The sequence below is a fragment of the Chiroxiphia lanceolata genome, chromosome 2 (assembly GCF_009829145.1).
Source record: "Chiroxiphia lanceolata isolate bChiLan1 chromosome 2, bChiLan1.pri, whole genome shotgun sequence".
Taxonomy (NCBI): Eukaryota; Metazoa; Chordata; class Aves; order Passeriformes; family Pipridae; genus Chiroxiphia; species Chiroxiphia lanceolata.
This window is the reverse complement of record NC_045638.1, coordinates 51,523,348-51,542,566: the sequence shown is the minus strand read 5'-3', so window position 1 is coordinate 51,542,566 and position 19,219 is coordinate 51,523,348. Positions and strand designations below refer to the sequence as shown.

General features: G+C 35.5%; 1 protein-coding gene across 2 annotated transcripts in view; it reads left to right on the top strand.

Moving 5' to 3' along the window:
• The window catches only part of UCHL3 (ubiquitin C-terminal hydrolase L3), a 39,693-nt gene that overhangs the window by 5,423 nt on the left and 15,051 nt on the right, over positions 1 to 19,219 (top strand). Inside the window, exons 1-5 of one of the 2 annotated variants that reach the window (XM_032680019.1) lie at positions 2,193 to 2,263; positions 3,613 to 3,741; positions 6,833 to 6,989; positions 7,354 to 7,439; positions 8,529 to 8,576. In XM_032680019.1, the coding sequence (XP_032535910.1) occupies positions 3,667 to 3,741; positions 6,833 to 6,989; positions 7,354 to 7,439; positions 8,529 to 8,576 (366 nt within the window). In that variant the 5' untranslated portion in view covers positions 2,193 to 2,263; positions 3,613 to 3,666. Of the gene's footprint in view, positions 1 to 2,192; positions 2,264 to 3,612; positions 3,742 to 6,832; positions 6,990 to 7,353; positions 7,440 to 8,528; positions 8,577 to 19,219 lie in introns of those variants that run through there. The other variant, XM_032680018.1, reaches the window with a different exon arrangement.

The window sequence follows — 19,219 nt, the reverse complement described above, 5'->3', positions numbered from 1 at the left end:
TCTGAACTTTATTATGAGGTCCTGAAATAGAGAGCTTGAGAATATTAAAGAATTTATAATAAATCTTGAATGTCCCAAGGAAGTCTGTTATAATGGAGCATCCCTTGTTTGAGCAAGATCATAATGGGGCCATCCTAAGTGAGAAGTAGGTGGTAAAGAAGAGTAATGCACCTCATGTAAGTTCCAGCTATCTCTTTGTTCCTGGTATGCCTTTTGACCTGCTGTACAGAACTAAAGTTTCTACAGCTCCTGCCTCCTGATGTGGCACGCCTTCTCTGAGATTTATTGAAAGATTATTCCTTTGTTTTAATTCCATAAATGTTAAAAGAATGAAGAAATATATCCTTATAATGCCCTAACAATAAAATATTATTTGCATGGTTCCTTTATTTTTAGAAAGGAATTTCACTTGTGAAACAGACTTGGTTTTGTTATATGCCTCTAGGTATGATGTATAAAGAATTGAAAGCAAAATACTGTGCATTTATATTTTTAATATAGATTAGTTTAATAAGAATTGTATACTTTAAAGGATGAATGATTTTCTTGATGATAATCTCATCAGTTATATTTTACAGCGATGCTTTAATCCACTGAGTAGAAGTACAATAAATTGTAGACTTCGTTGGTGTCTTGGTTTGCATTTGTGCTTAGAAGAGGATTACAACAGTTGGTTCTTCCTACAGAAGCTCTTTGACTTTGGCATCTGAGTGTCTGGAAATGTTTGTGTGTTTTGCCAGTTTTATGTTTTCACAGTTCCAACTTGTATACAAACACCTCAGTAAGATATGGAAAACTCAAAGTCTTCGGTATAATGCCTTAGTATTTAGAATGTGACTATCTTGAAATATTTGCAGATGCTGTCCAAATTTAATTGCACTTAAATTTCAAGGTCCTATTTTGTTTCAGTTTTTGTCCTCACTGTTTTTACATGCGTGTGACAAAGTAGGAAAGCGCGTTGCTACTTCAGACAATATTTAAATTGCACATTTACTACTTCAGAAGTTTTCTGTTAAAATAAATTGCACCCTTACGTTGCCTTACCCCACTTACCCTTTCCACATTGCCATTGGTCCCACAGATCAAATCTTCTTGCTGTCTCTGTAATTGTGTTGGCAGAAGTAGTATTCTTAACAGCTGAAGTCAAGTCACCTGGATTGCCTTTGTCCACTGCATTTCCATTCTGTTTTTGAGGATCCTTAAATAATAAGCACGATCACTTTTCCTTTTTTTTAAATTAAATAAATCTCATGAACCTAAACAGTAGCCGGTGTGCCTCAGAACAGAATAGTGTATTAAAGATAACTGCTCTGTGTTTCTTTCAGTGCTTAACATCTGGCAGGTTAAAGTCGTGGTACCAACAATGAAAACAGTATAGGTTATACCACATGCTGCATAGGGAACATGTCTGAATGTTCTTACTGTAGTGTTTTTGCTATTAACCAACATTTAGACATACGGATTTACAGTTCGTTATCATTTAGAATAGAATGAGGTAGGCTGGAAGGAACCTTTTGAGTTTTCCAGACCAGCCATGCTCTGTTCAAAACAGATTCTCAGCAGCCTGTCAAGTTCTGAATTTCTCAAAAGACAGGGACTCCTCAGCCTCCTGGGCAGTCTGTGCTAGTGTTTTGCCATGGTTGTTATTTTTAAAATTTATTTTTAAATGCCTTCCTTATCGAGTTCGAATTTGCCTGTGTTTCAGCCTGTGTTTTCTCACTGTTTTACTGTGTGCTGCTGAGATGATTCTGCCTCCATCTTCTCTGCACTCTCCCTTAGCTAGTTAAAAACAGCAATAATCAAGTGAGAAAGAAGGGCCTTCTGGAATACTGTGGGAAATGAGAAATTCATAGTAAGTGCAGATAAGGGGTGCAGGAATGTGTGTAAAGTAATTTCAAAAGTTGCTTTTTGATAATGGTTAGCTGGACTAGTGAAAAACCAGGAAATGTTTTTCAGGAAGGTATTTTAAAACAACAAAAGAGACAACCAAAAATATGATAACAGTCAGTAAAAGAAAGTTCTGAAACAGTTAATACTAGATACAGACGTGGGGGGGTTGTGGTGGTGGTGTTCCTAATCTCCTGTAAGACTTCTGTAATATATCCAAGTTTTTTTTTCTTTTCTAAGGTAAAAGCTCGAAGACCTATAAATCAGCAGTGTGATAAGCAGTGTCTGTGAAAGAGAATCTGATACTCTCTTGTGCAGATCTAGGGCTGCTATTTTATGTTATGTTGAGTTCGTAGTATCATTAAGTTAAGAGAAGGTAAGCAGTGGAAAGTGAGTGAGCCCTTGAAGTACCCTAACTGTTCCTTCCAGTAGAATAAAATTGTTTGGGTAGTCACTGAGTAATTGGAACACAAAGCAGCACAGGTCTCTCCCTATAACTGACACTGTCTAAAAAGCACACAGAGCTGTCTGTTGTCCCTTAACAGGAATGGTTTTGTCAGTGGGGAGGGGGTACTTTACCTCCTGTTGCCTTACTAACTCCTTTTTGTACCAAAATCTTCGTCTGGCCTCGGAAAGAGCCAGAAAATTACTGAGGGAGGGGAAAATATAGAAGTTTAATGTAAGTATTAGTGTAACTTATTAAAATTGAAGCTGTTGCTGGTGACATTTATTTTTCTGACTTTCCTGTGTCACATCTAATACTGATTTTTGTCCCGCTAGAGAACTTTACCTGGTTCCTAACAAATTGGTTTTATTCCTACAAAATTCCTTTTCCCTGTCCTTGCTAAATAGAGTCTTGCCTTTTTTTTTACCCCATTTGCCAAAGATTACATACCTGACTGTCACTGACTGAACTCCATCTTTTTCTTTGCATGTATCCACGTTAAAAATTAGTTCCATATATTTGTTTTAAGGATCCTTCCCGTCCTGCCATCTGTTGCTCAGGTCTTACCCAAATGTCAGTCTCTTACACAGAGGCTAATGCTGCACAGTTTTTAACATCTACTTAATTTTTAGAAGGATATTTTAGTCCTTTTTTTTTTTTATTTTTTCCAAGCCTGAACAAAACCCTCTTGATACACAGAGGGATATCTTCTTTGCCTATTTTGCATCTGCTTATTATTTTATTTTTGTTTTATGGTTCTACAATAAAGTTGTTAGGCAGACTGAGTGTTAAGATCACTGCTTGTCAGACTAAGCCTGTGCTCTTACTGTTCCTCTGTAGTGCTGACCATCGTTTCTTGTCATCACTCTCATTGCTTACTAGAAGTTACAGTTTCTTGAATTGTAAAGTTTCCAGGCAGTATTGTAGCAAGAGTAATAGAAGGTGCCCTATATCTGTGGAGTTCTAATTATGTTTAATACTTAATTCAGGAATTTGTAATGCTTTAATGCTTTAGTAGATACTGCTGTGAGTGTTTACACTTCCCTTTCATAAAGACTATTAAAATGCATAAAACATGGGGATTTTGTGTGTCTTTGTTAGCACTATGATTTATTCAGCCTTATTTCTTAAAACTTGAATCTTATTTATTCTCCTTAAATTTTGGAAAGTATGACTTGTCGCAATGTATTTCACAGTGTAAATACTTTGTTATGCTTCTGAAAAGATAGTATATGAACGTACTCATTTAATATTATACTATTTTTTTTTTTATTTTCCAGTTCCTCAAACAGTTGGGTATACATCCTGACTGGCAATTTGTAGACGTTTATGGTATGGAACCAGAGCTGCTTAGCATGGTGCCAAGACCTGTATGCGCAGTGCTACTTCTCTTTCCAATAACAGAAAAGGTAAATGTTTATTTAATAACCAGTTCATTGCTTTGGTTGTAAATGAAATGGGGATCAGCAGTTTGAATCTTGTACTTTGGTGCCATAAATTCAAGGTGAGACTGAAGCTGTATTCAAGAGACTTCTTAATTAGAAATAACACAACAAAATGCTTCCTTCGGAACCTTCTTTTGATAACTTGCAAGTATATTGCTAATTTCTTTTCAAATTTGAATGGGAAAAGCTAATGTAGAAGCAGAGAGAAATATCTAACATTTTTCTATTACAGACAATTTAAGGTGGTTTTTTTTAATATGCACTGTGAAATGGCTCAATTCTGCTATTTTTAGCAGAAAGCTACAATAGCAAAGGCAAAATAAGAAGTAGAGTGGAGGACTCTATCAAGTGCAACTCCTTTTTGAGTTTTCATCCTGTTGCACTGACCAAACTTCCATCCACTTTCAGTTCAGTCATCAGTATTGATATGGCTTTTGCTTCGTGGACAGATGGGGTGTATTTCTAAGATGAAAGACAATTTCCACCCCTTCTTTGTCTATAGTAGACTTTGGAGCACTTGATTTGGTTAAACATTCAAGTCTGGTTCTTTTGTGTCATCATGTGTGTCTACATGGTGTTATTCATAGTGATCTTTCAATTTATAAAAATCTTATGTGATTGTGATAAGGTCAGCCAAAAAGCTTGAAGTGAGTCATTCTTTTAATATATCCCTCAAAAAGAACACATGGTTTGTGAGGACAAACCACTTAGCTATTAAAGCTTAAGTTCTACAACAAAATGTGTTTAAATACAGAGAAGAGTGACAGGTCAGTCTTTTTACATGTTAGGTCCTGTAAACCTCTACATTCTCAGTTTTTCCAAAACAGCTATGCAGGCAGTCCGTTTCAAGCTTTATTTTGGCCACCTTGATAGTTTTGAACTTAAGCAAGCTCTTCACTCACCTGTCTTCAGGAAATGTCCTCTCTGTCACCTTTGAGTCATTGTCATCTGTGTGCTGTAGTTTGTGTCTGGCTGCTCGAGCTACAGGTCTGAGCTCCTTCCATGACTGTCACTTTTGTTTTGCCTCCCTACTTATGTAAACCACCTTTTTTTGGACCATGTTATGGGAGCACCATCCAGTGGAAAGAACAACCTTCCTCTTGTTCCAGAAGGTGTATCCAGTTTCATCCCGAAGAAGCATATGACAAAGGAAACCAGAGAAAAAAACATATGCTCTGTTGCATCAATCAATCAAATTTGTCCACCAGCCAAATATTCAGCATGTTAATCCTTCTGAAACATAAGGGACACAAGTGTTTCTGTCAACTGGTTAGCTTGAGTGTGTGAAGGCTGACTCTTTCATGTGAAGTCCCAGTGTTCTGAACCTTTTGTTGTTCTGTGTGAACTCCACAAGACCCTTCAGCATTGTTTTGTATTTCTGGAGTAATTTTCTACTCCTCAGCCTCCCTTTCAGAATGGCCTGTAATATTATGTTTTTACTTAATTTATTATTTGTTTCTGTTTCTTGGCTGTATCTATGTTTATGGAAGTGTACCTCTTAATTAATTTTGCTGCCTTTGCAAACACTTCTCTAACATGTCTATTCTTCTGTCTGAAGTTCCATTTTTTCATTTTTCCTATATATCAGTTTTCTTTAACTTGCTTTTAGGGCAAGATACTCTTGTTGTCATACAGGTAATTTTAGGGTTGTTGTCCAGTTTAAAATTCAATGGCTTTCTTAGTCTGCATTGTGGGTTGTGGATAAAGTGAACACTGTGAGTGTTGGCCATATTGGACATGGTCTGATCAATGGGATGGCTCAGGTTAGGACGTGATCTGGTCTATGCCTTGCTCAAAATTGTATTTTTGGTATTCTCAGCATTTATGTATTTATTTTTTGCCATGGAGTTTATTTTGGTTGGCAGGGAATGAATGGCAGCTATATTCTCTATTCTGAACTTTTTGTCCAATTAAGCTCTATGAAATTTTTATCTCAATTAAGATTATTTTTTGTTAACTTGTAGATAAGTGGTGCCAAATTAAAATGCTTTGTAATTCTCTTGATATTAGTTAGATTATGAAGAACATTCAGACAAGATGCAAGTGTGGAATAAGATGGTGGAAAAATTTCTTGGGTTTCTTTTGTCACTGACCGTACATAGAGTCTGAGGGAAATTTCTCATGAGTTTTCTGGAAAAGTTCCTTGATAACGTTTTGCATTCATACGTTGCTTTTGTCACATTTGTATAAAAAGCCCATCTGTTTCAATTTTTTTTGTCTGCAAAAGTACCTAGTAAAAGAGGCAAAGGAGGAAGCATTGTCTGGAACATTTGCGGATTTCTTTCTTTCTTTTTCTGTTTGAAATTAAAATCTTAAAAAACCAACCAAACAAAAATAAAACAAAGAAACAAATCCAACCAAAAAAACCCCTCAACGCTCCCCCTAAAGGACCAACAAACCACAGACAACAAAAAACCTGCACAAAATAACACACTATTGGGCAGTATAACAGATTTTAGTCAATTATTATCTTTATAAAACAAGCACTGAGCAAGATCGTTCAGTCAAACTAAATTCATTTTTACTACAGAAAATATTTTTTTTATGAATATGGCTTTTGAAGGACCTGTTTTAGGGCCCTATAAAATATATATAAATGTGTTTATATAAATCTTATTTTATATTCCTGGGAAAAATGAAGTGTAACAATGAAATTTTAAGAATGCTTCATGATGATTAATCACCTGAAGTATCACGGTTTTCTTGAAAGCACTTTGAGCCCTGTGTCCTTAAAAAGCCTTTTGTGGAATTGAAGAGAGATGATGACGGGTGCTGAGATCACGGAAATAATTTAAATATTTTTGAAGTTATGTCAGATAACACATAATTCAAAATGATGTTTCAAATATGACAGTATTTTGGTTAGTGTCAAGGCATTGGTTTAAGAAACAATATAGAGCTGTTCAGGTGAGTAAGTTTACATACACCTGTTGGACCACCCACGTTAAATATTTCAAATTACAATATTAGTTAGGTGTTGCTTTTTATAAATTATTTTTGCTTGATAATGTAGCTATTTGTACTATTTGTGAAATGTCTTTAACTGTCTTTATAGTATGAAACCTTCAGAACAGAAGAAGAAGAGAGAATAAAAGCTAAGGGGCAAGATGTGAAATCATCAGTGTATTTCATGAAGCAGACCATTAACAATGCTTGTGGAACAATTGGGCTAATTCACGCTATTGCAAACAACAGAGATAAAATGAACTTTGGTAAGTTTTTTTGGTTGGGTTTTTTGTTGGCTTTTTCCTTTTTTTCCTTAAAGGAAAGGGGTACGTTTTGTAAAGGAAGGATACATTTTGTACTGTTTTCTCTGAATATAACCATTCATAAATGATGAACTCTGTTCAAAGTGCATTTCTACCTATAATTACAAAACCAGTATTTTATACTAATTCACAACTAAAGCACTTGAAACATTGCAAACTTCAGCAGGTAGCAGTTCCTCTTACAGTCAGCCTTCAGGGTCTTTAAGATATAGTGTAATTCTATCTTCAAATCTTTTGTTGGATTCTGTAAGCTTTGAATGAAGTTGGAATTAAAACATGACACTAATCGTTTTTTGGTTTTTTTAAGAAACTAATTCTTCACTGAAGAAATTCCTAGAAGATTCATTATCTATGACTCCTGAAGAGAGGGCCAAATATCTAGAAACTTATGAAGTTAGTATGTGTTTTTTCTTTTATTTAAAATGGTATAAGAATTACTTGCATGAGCAGGTACTGTCCACAGGACTTGACTCAGTGAAGCACCTAAACAGTTTGGTTTTACAATGAACTTGTGATCAGACAGTTGCTACAAAGAAAACTCTGCTTTGGTATTTTAGAGTATTTTTTGCTGCCCATAGCTCAGTCAGCAGAATGGTTTTTGTCAGTGTTCCTCATCCATATTAATTCACTGGCTTAGTTTAAAATTACTTTGAAATGCATGAGAAATGCGTGCATAATCTTCTTTTTGTGTGTTCAGGATGCAGTTTAATGGTCAACTTGGGCTGATTTGATGCTATTGCTGAAAGCATGGTCCTTCTGCTTTCTCTTTTCATTTGTGCCTTCTAGTCATATCTCTGTGGTTTTAGCACTTGAGGCACACAAAAGAGCTGATTTGGCTGAAATATAATCTCCTTCCCCACGACCCCACACAATGAGATGAGCTAGCTAGTAAAGTGGTTAGCCTCATCATTAGTGCTGTTCAAAAGGATGTGACAGAAACATCTGGCCAGTGGTGAAAGGAGAACAGCATGGTTGCTCCTGATGGTGATGATGATCCTCTGTAAAAATTAAAACCTTGATGATTTCTAAATCTGAGTTCAATTTAAGCTTATTGTGAAGCCCCCAGGAATATGAGTGTTAACATGTAGTTGAAGGAAGCAGTAACAAACAGAAACAGCATAGGTTTGATGACATTTTCTATAGAAATATACAAAATACCTGATCAGAGCTTCTAAGTTATTTTGTCTGCTCGGGAAGTGATGGAAAACAAAAATACTTGCTTGCAGTGTTTTCTTTGTGTAAAAGTGCCATTTCAAACTGTCAGATATTTGATCTGAATTGATTGTAATGAAACTGAAATATATTGGTCTTCCAAGATCCTTGGATGTGGAGATTATTTGTTTATTATCTTATTTATTTATTACAAACACTGAACAAAAATAGTTACATCTATGGCATTTGATATAACAAAGAGTATAAGTAGATCTTAAAACATTGGAAGTCTCTCATTTAAGGTCTGATTGAAATATGTTTTAATTTTAGGCTATTCGTGTCACTCATGAATCCAGTGCCCATGAAGGTCAGACTGAGGTATTCATTTTTTAAAAAAGTCTTTGTTAACAAATACTTTGAGTTTAATATAATTGACATGAGAACAATAATATATTAAAGATTTACAGTGAAATTGAGATTATTGCTTGGTTTGCAATATTGTGTCATGAGTCCAAGATCAGGGCACAAAGTGGCATTGTTGGGGGGAAAACCAAAATTGAAGCTTGGGGGTTTATATTTGTTTGGTTTGGGGGTTTGTTGTTGTTACTTGTTTGCATTCGTTTTTTTAGCTCTTATGTAACATGGAATATCTTTTCAAGCTTCATTTTAGAGTAAAACAGACAGTAATACTATTTTTAATGAAAGTTGAGGTTTTGATGCTGCAAATTTGTAGGAAAGACTGTAAGATCCGTAGTACATCACACAAATGGAACAAACATTTTATGAGAGTTCTAAAAGTTTTACTTCAGGAAAAAAAATAGTGCAGTACTTGGTTTGCGATCGTCTACGTGCTATTCGTATACAATACAAATTCAGATAAATTCTCAATAATGTGTATATTTATTAGCACTTATGCCCCAACAGATTGTGTGATATGGAAAGTAACCTAAAAGCTGACAAAAAACCTTAAAATCAACATAAACTTGAACATTCAGCATTTTCCTGCTTCAGTTATATTGTCTGTTTTCCATATTTCCTGTTCAGATTTCAGTATCTGTTCCACAGGAAAAAAAAAAAGGTTGTTGCTAACACTGCTTTGACAAAACCCTTCTATGTTGGGCTGTGACTCCAACGACTCATCCATTCTCTCTTTTTGTTGTACAGTAGGTGAGGTTTTCTTTCTCTTGTGCAGTGTCTTCTAGACAACGCAGGAGAAAGCAAAGCAGTTCTTTCTGCTCCCCCTTACCTTGTTGGGAAATGAAAATTAAGAGAATTGTTTTAACTATTTCTGTTTAGATACTCAGCTTCCTTTGTGGTATTTTCTTTTAAAAACTTTGATTGGGGTTTTTTAGTGGGTTCTGAAGTCTCAGATATTTGAGGATTCAGCCTTTAATGCTTCTAAGTAAAGCCGTTATTTGTTGATTGGTCCTGACAAGTCTTGCTAAGTCTTCACAAGCTTTTTTTTATAATCTCAGTGAGTACTTAGTTTTTACAATGCACTAGTGGATTATTTTCTGTTTTTGTTTATGTTTCATGTATGTGAATGTTTCAAACCTCAAAATAAAGCAAGTCTAGCTAGAAATAAAAATTAGAAGTAATAGAATACAGCAATGCTATCTTTCTAGTATCTGTGTATTCACTCATCTTGTCTCGTGAGTAGGATTTTTTTCTCTTTTAGGGTAATCTGTAATGAGATTTCTTTTTCCTAAATTCCATATGTTTTGAAGAAGAGTTCTCTTTAGGTAAAAAAACCACATTTGGCAAGATGCTACTTGTATAACTTCAATCTTAATGGACCTCTAGATTCCAGTTCATAATTGCTGGAAGAGAAGAGTTATGATGGTCACTTTGTTTCTGGGATGTATCATCTCTGTGTGATCTATTCGGATGAAGTATTAAGATGAATCACTAAGCAACTGGATTGAAAGTGAGAGCTGTAGAATATTCTGCCTTGATGGGTGCTTTAACAGGCTTCCCAAGTTTGATATCTGTGATTAATTTGTCTGAAAAAAAAAATGGCTGTGTTTCTATCTGTTTTCTCTGACTTTCAGTGTTGCACTTAAAACATTTACAGGCCATCTATAAACTGAATTAGAACTGGGTATCCTCTGGGGACGTTTTTTGTATTGGTTTTTTAATGAAATTTACTGAATTTTTATTAAACTACTTAAATATTTTCTTAAAAATAGAGATTTTTTTTTCTTTCAAGGAGATTAAATTTTAAGAACTATTTTTGCTAATTAATTTCAAGTTTACAAATTAAAGGGATTATAAATTTGGACTTAGCCTTCAGGTCAGGTTTTGGACCAGGTTCTGTGGCTCCATGTCTCACATCATTGCCATAGAGCAACAGGTGAAGCAGTCTTATGGGTGCTTCTGTGTGTAAAAAATGTAGGTCTGTTTAAAATTACTTTGGTAGCAAAGCAGTAAGATCTGGGAATGGTTCCACAGGAAAGTGTCATGTTGACTTCAAGGGTGGCTTGATTCTGATCATGTGTTCAAGTACCATAATGAGGGCAATTAATGTACGACTCCTGTAACAGTCATTCTGTTTAACTTTATGCTACTGAAGCTTACACTTTCTCAAGTGACAGGTACCTCATATCCAGAGCTGCCAAAAAAAGGATCTAGGTGTTCACCATAAAGCTTCATAGATGCAGCTCACTCTTTTCTCTGTGATAGCTCCTGACAGGCAGGTATTGCTGAGACTAGAGCATGTGCCAGCTACTCAAGATCCTCTTTATTCTTCCATTAATCTTCTGGTGAGCATATACTGCTGTTTATAATATCTAGGATGTCTGAAGATGTGAAAAATAGAACCTGTTTCTTTGGAGAACTGCACACACTTTTAAGCTGATCCTTATATTATTGCTTTATGCTGAGCAGTGTTAGGGTTTTCCCATTTCTTTGTTTTGCTTCTTTTTTTTCTTCTTGTTCTTCCTATGCCTCCTTCAGTGGTTCATGAGCTGCTGAAACCCTGCACTGCCACATAGCTTAACATTTCTGATACCCTCTTACAAAAATAGAAAAACACACTCCCCTTGAAAAATCACAACCCTTCAAAAATATTAAAATGCTGTACACTTTGTGGATCTGCATTAGCCATCTAATTAACAGTGATCAGTAATGACTAAGTTATTTGAGGGAGGAAAAGTAGCAATCTATGGAAGTGATCAGGGTTAGGTTCATATCTATCTTTTTTTTTGTATTATTATCTTGGCTTCCTTTCAAAACAAAATAGTAACTATTTTCACATAACGGATCAGAAAATCTGAGGGGAAGATTTTTTGAAAATGGGAAAGCATGTTATTACATGAGAGTGACATCCAGGCCTAGAGTCTTTTGCAGAGCAAACAGCCTTTTGAATTTTGAGTTGGGAAAGAAATTTATTTTGTATTCTACCTACTCATTTGCATTAATAATATAAAGTTTTGGTATAGTTTCCTGTGAGAGCATAAGAAAGGAGGAAAATGCAAATTGTTTAGCTCAGTTAAACAATGATATGCTATGATTGCTTGAGGGAAGTTATTCCAGGTAGAAGATATTATCTGTGCTGATTCCTGAAATAAAGGACCTTTTTAATATGTAAGTAGAAGATACTTTTGTGTTGCTGTCTTTCTACTGGCATCAATATCCAGTACTTTTGCAGCCGTGCTTCATTACAGCTTAAACCTACAGTAAGGAAAATGGCAAGCTATGCCACATAAAGTTCTTTTTAAAAGATAAATTGGCTTTTAGTCAAGGAATTAGATCTGGAGAATAATTTGTATTCAATTTCTGCATTTCAAAGGCTTTGACATGCTTAACTCTTGTTCAAGTGCTATTTTGGTAATAGTATCTGAAGTTTTAGCCAGCTGCGTGTCTCTGTGCCTGTTGAAATCATTCTGGATTGTCAGATTACCTACAGTATCTTCTGTATTCCATGAACTTCCCAAACAGTTTCCTGAAGGAGTTCATCCTTGCAGCCTTGTTGGAGCTAGTGCTGGCACAGAGATGTTACAGGCACACTCCTGGGAGGAGAGGAGAAAGTTTTGACAGGCTAGACTTACATCAGCTTTTGCTTCTGTGGACAGCAAATACTCAAAGAGTTGTGGTGTTAAGTAATTGGCAGGCTATTTGTGCAACATCGGGGTATCACTAACTGCTGACAAATGGCTTTCCATATCACTTTTTGTTGTAAAGTTTAAATGACAGAGTGAACTTTTTATTGTGTTGTGCAGTACTTGCAGCATATGGAACCACTTTTTTGTTTAAGGTTAAAGTTTTTTTGGACAGGGGAGTTTTAGCAAAGGTTATGCATTACTGCTTAGCAGAATGTGATTTGTGGTCTTTGGGAAGTTTACTTGTTTTAGTGTTGTTACAGCATGGCTCAAAATAATGTTTTAGTCAAGTAAATGAACACAAGTGGCATGGCCACTTGAAATAGCTGTGCTGGATATTGGTTAGGCACTAATAAGAGCTTTTGATTTTTAGGAGAAAATTAGGAGCTCTTATATTTGTGTATTTTCTCTCCTCTTCCTCAGAGGCTGTTAACAGTGTCCAGCTAAATAAAGTTTAACCTACAGTGTTCCAGTCATTAGTTGCTATGGAAGAGAGAAGAAAACAGAACTGCAGTATAAAATATGTCAACTATTAAGGGGAGCACAGAAAATACTGGCTTTGGTTCTGTAAATCCTCCTGTTTGGGAGTTTTGTTTTTGTTATTTTAGTACATTTTGTACATCTATTTACCAACTGAAAGCTTTGGCTACTGGAACTGTATGTTGAGCTAAATGAGACTCAGAACTGAGATGCCGCATCTGAGCTGCTGCTTCAAATGGAAACAACATTCTTGCACCTCATTAGACCTTTATCAAAAATATTGATGGTAGAAAAATCAGCCTTTGAAAATCAAAACTAGTTTTGACAGAGTCAGAAGTCACAAATTAGAAGTCTCAGATGTTCACAAAATACTGAAATACTTGCACACATCAGTATGTTTACTTATATACTTTGTGTTCACAAGTATGATCAGGAATATTTTTAACATGGATTGAAGTTGGCAGCTACTAAAAATGCTACCATAGCTTGATTTCTTCCTTAAAACAAACTGTAGTCTGTAAATTTGTTTAGTGGCCTTGAGAACTGTAATATTGCTTGGAATGCACGAAGTTAGACTTTGATCACAGTAACAGTTGTTAACATTGGCAAGAACTAAGTAGAGTCAATGCACTCTGTTCCCAGCTGCTATAAAACTTGAACTTTCAAAGATCTCTGGTTCCCTGGGGCATACACAATTTATTGTTAGAGAAGAAACATAAAGAGCTTCCCTTTTGCTCCTGCCAAGAGAGCAGGATTATGTAGTGGGATTTTTGTCTTAAATCATCTGTATTCCTCGACGTTTCTTCTGAATAATCCATAGTGTTCAAAAGAAACATTTGCATCTTAGGAGAATATAAAATTAATTATATAACTGTTTCTTAGATGATTTTTGTTTAGCTTAGCATTACGGAACAAGCATGTAATCTTTCTTGTAAAGGCAGTAAAGTTGCCTAAAAATGTTAGCTGTGACTTTTTCTCTTTTGCAGTCTACACAGTAGAAGTGTAAAAATAAGCTTTCTAGAATCATGTGAAGTGTTTTGGAAATTGTACTTGATTAGTCTGTGACTCATTGCATTGCCATGTTATCTAACGTGTCAGTGTTTGAGACATGCATTAATCTGATTTCTATACTGAGCAAATAACTAGTAAGGTATTAATATAGTACTGCTCTGAATTGTTATTCTGGATCTTACACTAAACTGTTACATCTGTATGAAGGAATTCTGATTTCTAGGATGAAACAAAACTTTAGAGGATATTCGCACCCATAAAGCAACCCATGAATTTAAATAACAAGTTTATAAGAAATAAACAACAAGTGAAAGTACCGAAATGTTTCTACAGTTTTGCATCCAACATCTCTACCAATCAATTGCCATAAGTTTGCTTTCGTTTTTCTTTTTTTTGCATCTCTCCAATCCATAATGCTTCCTGTGCTGTTCTTGCATTATCTGTGAGACAGCAAGCAGCAGGTTATGGCCATGTGTGACAGCCAGTGATGGTTGAGCTCACACACAGCCTCCTTCCCTCAGCCAAAAGAGAAACTGGTTTGGCCCTCTTTTTTTAATTTATCCAACAACTAATTTGGGGGGATAAAATTAGAAGAATTTACGTTTCTTAAGATTTGCAACGTTTTACCAATATGGCTGAAGTTAGGCAGAGAACTGATATTGCATCAACTAATTTTGCTCAAGGAAGCACTCCAAAAATGTAGTATTTGATGTGCAAAAATGCTGTTCAATTTATTAAAGGCAAAAAATCCTGTGGGGGAAAAGCTATTTGAAAAAAAAAATCTAGTTAATTTAGCTTTTGCAGAATTCCTAATTTGAAATTCTCTTTTTTTGTAATGCCACTCACTAATTTTTGATCACAGAAGTCGCCATTGTGATAATCTAGCTTGACTTTTGCCTAACATAGGCCATAGAACTTAAATTTAGGTCTTCAGGGAGAGATAAGTTATCACTAATTTTGGAAAGATTTTTTTGGGGTGCTGTGTTCTCACCATTTTCCTTGTCTTTACTCATATGTCTAGCAAAGTAATACTCTTGGAATATTGTCCATTCTTAAACATGAATTGAACTGTCATGGAAAATACTGTAAATATTTTTATTTTTACTAACTGAAGAAAGATTAATTATACTTACCGGTGCAGATGTTGATCACCTAACACATGTAGCCCAATTTGGTTTAAAAATTATAGTCTCTGCTTAAATACGTATTGATGCTGATAATTGTAGTGTTCACAAAATAAGTAGGTCTGTGAGGACTGGAGTTTATGACTAACTCCCTCAGAATTTGTATGTTGTACAGGCTTTTGTTGCATGTAAGGAAGTCCTAGTTAGGAACAAGGTTTTTCTTGCAGTTGAAATAATCATAATGCCTCCAGTTCATGTGACTTCTGTGGTGTATTGTTGGAGATGAGCTCATGAAGCATCTTCTGCCCCTGTGGAATTCTTCCTTTGTCAGGCTCCTCTGTCTGGCTGCTTATCTTGTTATAAAAACTTGAAGAAACTTAATGTCTCTCAAGATTTCACCACCACCACCACAACAGGCTTGAAATGCTGTTAAAAGATTTAAAATACTCGAGAAGTGATACATAGATTTTAATTTGTATATTAAAAAAACCTACTAAGGATAATCACTCCTAAGGAAGAAAAACACTTAGTTTGAACTCTAATGCAGACCCTTTAAAACATTGTGTTTCACTCAATAATGAGCAATTATTTAAGCAAAACAAAAAAATCTTCAAAAGGTGATGGGGAAAAATTTTAGATATTAAGTACACCCTCTCTGAATATAATCTTAAAGCTGTAGTAACCATTATATTGCCCATTTGACTGGAAAAGTTGCACTTTTTGTTGTTGATTCAACCTTCTCCCATCTCTGCTCCAGAGTTTAGTGTATGGGAACTGTATAACAGTTTGTTGGGAGGAGTTACTCTGCTCTTATGGAACAATGCAACGGAGCAGATGCAGAACATGTGTCACGGCCTCTGATCCCACGGTTGTACCTATGAAACAATGACCAGGACTGAAAGTATTGTATCTCCTTTTGTTTCCCAAGTTTCCAGTGATGCTGGTATGCAGTTAAAGCTAATTTGATCTCTGTCCCAGTGCAACTGGCATTTCTTTCTACACAATGACACAACCTCAAAATGGAGGAAAGAAAGCCCCAGTCCAGTATAGTTTGTCAGCTGATAGGCAGGGAAGCTTCCTAAGAGGAAGGTGGCATGGGCTTGAAGTTCCCCCTGAGAGGATACCCTGAACTTGAACTTCCAGATAGATGACTTTTTGTAGCCACTAGCAAGTTAGTCAGTAATATATATTTCTTCTTAGAAAGAAATGGTCATGCAATACCAGATGCTGCTTTGTCCTGGCAGATCTTCAGTGCATTAGGTATGAACTGAGATACTTTGCTGTATTGGGTTCCCCAAGCAAGATGAGGACACAGATCCCTGTTTCTAAAACCTGACAGGTTTGGGCGTGGGCCAAGTCGTGAGCTTCTCGGCACTGTCAAACTTCTGTGCTTTTAGGTATGTGCAAAAGCACAGCTCTTAGTGCCTGACAAACTTTATACATGATTCCTTTTAGATCTTAGATTTAAGTCTTAGATTTAAGTGGCTCTAGGTTTTAATAACTGGTTATATATAGGAATGAGTTTTGGATCGGGGCAGATGGTAATTGCATGAACATTTTTTTGGACCTACTTCATGAAGCTTTTAACTTCTTTATAATGTGTTGTTTGCATTACAAACAATAAACTTAATGTACTTACTGGTTTATATGACAGTAACATTCAATTCTATTTCAGGGCTTTTGTTTTACCACTTCAGATATTTGGCCTATTACAGTTTTCAGCACAGGAATATGTTCCTGTGATCTTTTCGTCTTGTGAAGTTAGACTAATTCTCTCTTCTCTGCAGTTTCTAGCTGTTAATAAGTCTTGTTTGAATAGAGTCTCGAGTTATGATTTGTCTTTCATATTTTAAATTGTAAATGTATCCTTTATTTGAAGATGTATATTTAACATTAATTTCATAGTAATACTGACATGTAATTCTAATTTAATTTTTTTTAATATTCGGTTGAAAACAACTTCAGTTCACAGAGCTTAATTTGTGCTTATTATTAAAGCAATACATAGAATTTTCTGGCTATTGCAGCCTTGTTAACTAGCCATAATCCAGTATTAACTTTGCTTTTCCAGAATTCCTGTATACCGTTTCTGAAAATTTGACTCTTAGAAATGCAAAAGTATATTTTAAATGGAGAAGAAATTTTTCTTTTTTTTAGTTGATTTCACTAGAGGACTCACTAGTACAGGAAGTAAAGGACAAAAAGATTCAATGAATGGAATTTAAAATTAGGAGAAATACTCACTAGAAATATTAAAATATTAATTGTTCTAAACTTCATTCTATGCTATAAATTCAGTTTTGAAAACCTACAGTCTTTTCTGGTCTAGTTACATTCCAGCAAGGGGCATTTTTAATATATTCACATTATTTTAGCAATATTATCCAGAAAATAAATAAGTGCTATCAGTAAGAATGGTGAAATTGTATAATTGTGGTAGAAGTGGTAACAAAAGTAAAAAAGCGTTTATGAAAAATTTTTTCAATATTCTGATCATCCCTGTACTGTTAAACAAATATTAAATTTGGTATTGTTCAAAGTCTTCTAAATGGTTTTACAGTAATTACACAGGAGTGCTAAAAGATAGAAATTTTTTTGGAGCAAAAGTATACAGTTTAACAGCTTCCACTCAATGGAATGTATCGAAGCCAGAGTAAGCTCATACTCTTAGCAAGGTTTTTTGGTTTCATTTTAACTCTTTCTCAGTAAACAGGTATTACTATATTGCAGATTCTTGGAAGACTTACCAATCTTGTCTGTTTGTAAGCTGGCAGCAGCTTACAAAATTGTACAATATACTGTGGTGTCTTGCCTTTTATCATGAACTGTCTAGTCAGCAAAGCTCTTAAATTTCTGCCCCACGGCAGGTTCTTCCTTCCATAAGGAGGTCTGTGGGCTGTGAGGACTTCTAGAAGTAGTGTTTTATCAGTCATCTTTTGGAATTTCCTTAGGCATGCTGAGAATAAATTGTTTTTAAAGCCATCTGATATGTAATCTAAATGTAACATGTCTCAGATCAGTTCTTCAAGTGAAGAACATTGAAAAAAAAATCAGTAGTAGAGATAAATTGTAATAACTGTTAAACTCTTGTAGAAGAAGTATAAAAGTATTGTCATTGCTAAATTCCTCTTGATTCATGTAGTTGCATTTTTGGCTTGGAAGTTTTCTGGTTTTGTCTTCTTTCATGAGGAGCTGCTGATATGTAGGGGTGGATCAGAATGCTTAAAATTCCAAAAACCCAAACTGTGACAAACCTGGGGAAAACTATGTTCTCTGGACAGGTTATGAGACTTGGTAACACTCCATGTTTATCTTGGAGCTCTGCAGTTTCTACTGTACTTGATACTTGCTCTTCATGAAGAATTCCTAACCCTGTCTTCGTTCTTTAAGGTCAGCAGTGCGGGAGCAGAAAGAACCAATTCATTGTCCCATTCTTAATAGGAAAAAGAAAAAAAACCAAAACCCTAAGATTAGTTGCTTCAAAAATAATAAATAATACAAAGAAGGTAAATAGTTTTGACTGGCACTTATGCATTGATTAATGAATGAACATATTTTCTTTTTCGGAGAAGCTATCTGATGCTTGGTTTTCACAGCCCCTACTACAGTCATTCCACTGAATGCATAATTTGGGGTATACCTTAAGGAACTGCAGTTTCTGTGCTGCCTGCATAACTTTAATGGATTTGCAAGCAGCTGGCAGGTCTCAGTGCAGATAAGTCAGGTATCACTGATGAGTATGTTCGCTAGCGGGTCTCTGCAGGGATTGGTTCTAAGATCTCTACTGTACATCTACACTGTTAAACAGTGTGGAAGACAATAATGGGCTGACCTAATTGCAGCCTTCCGAGTACCTGAAGGGAGCCTACAAGAAAACTGGAGAGAGACTATTTACAAGAGATATAGTGACAGGACAAGGGGGAATGGCTTCAAGCTGAAAGAGAGTAGGTTTAGATTAGATATTAGGAAGCAGTTCTTTACTGTGAGGGTAATGAGGCACTGAAATAAGTTGCCCAGAGAAGTTGTGGATGACTGATCCCTGGAAGTGTTCAAGGCCAGGTTGGATGAGCACCCTGGTCTAGTGAAAGGTGTCCCTACCCATGGCAGGGGATTGGAACTAGATGATCTTTAAAGTCCTCTCCAACCCAAACCATCCTATGATTCTATGATTAAAATACACCCAAAAACCTACAGGCAGTGTAAAAAGATCAAGATATAATAAAGCACCAGACATCAACACAGGACAATCTGGATTGCCCTTTAGATTAGCTTCAAAGAAAGGAGTAATCTTCTGAGGACAAATAAA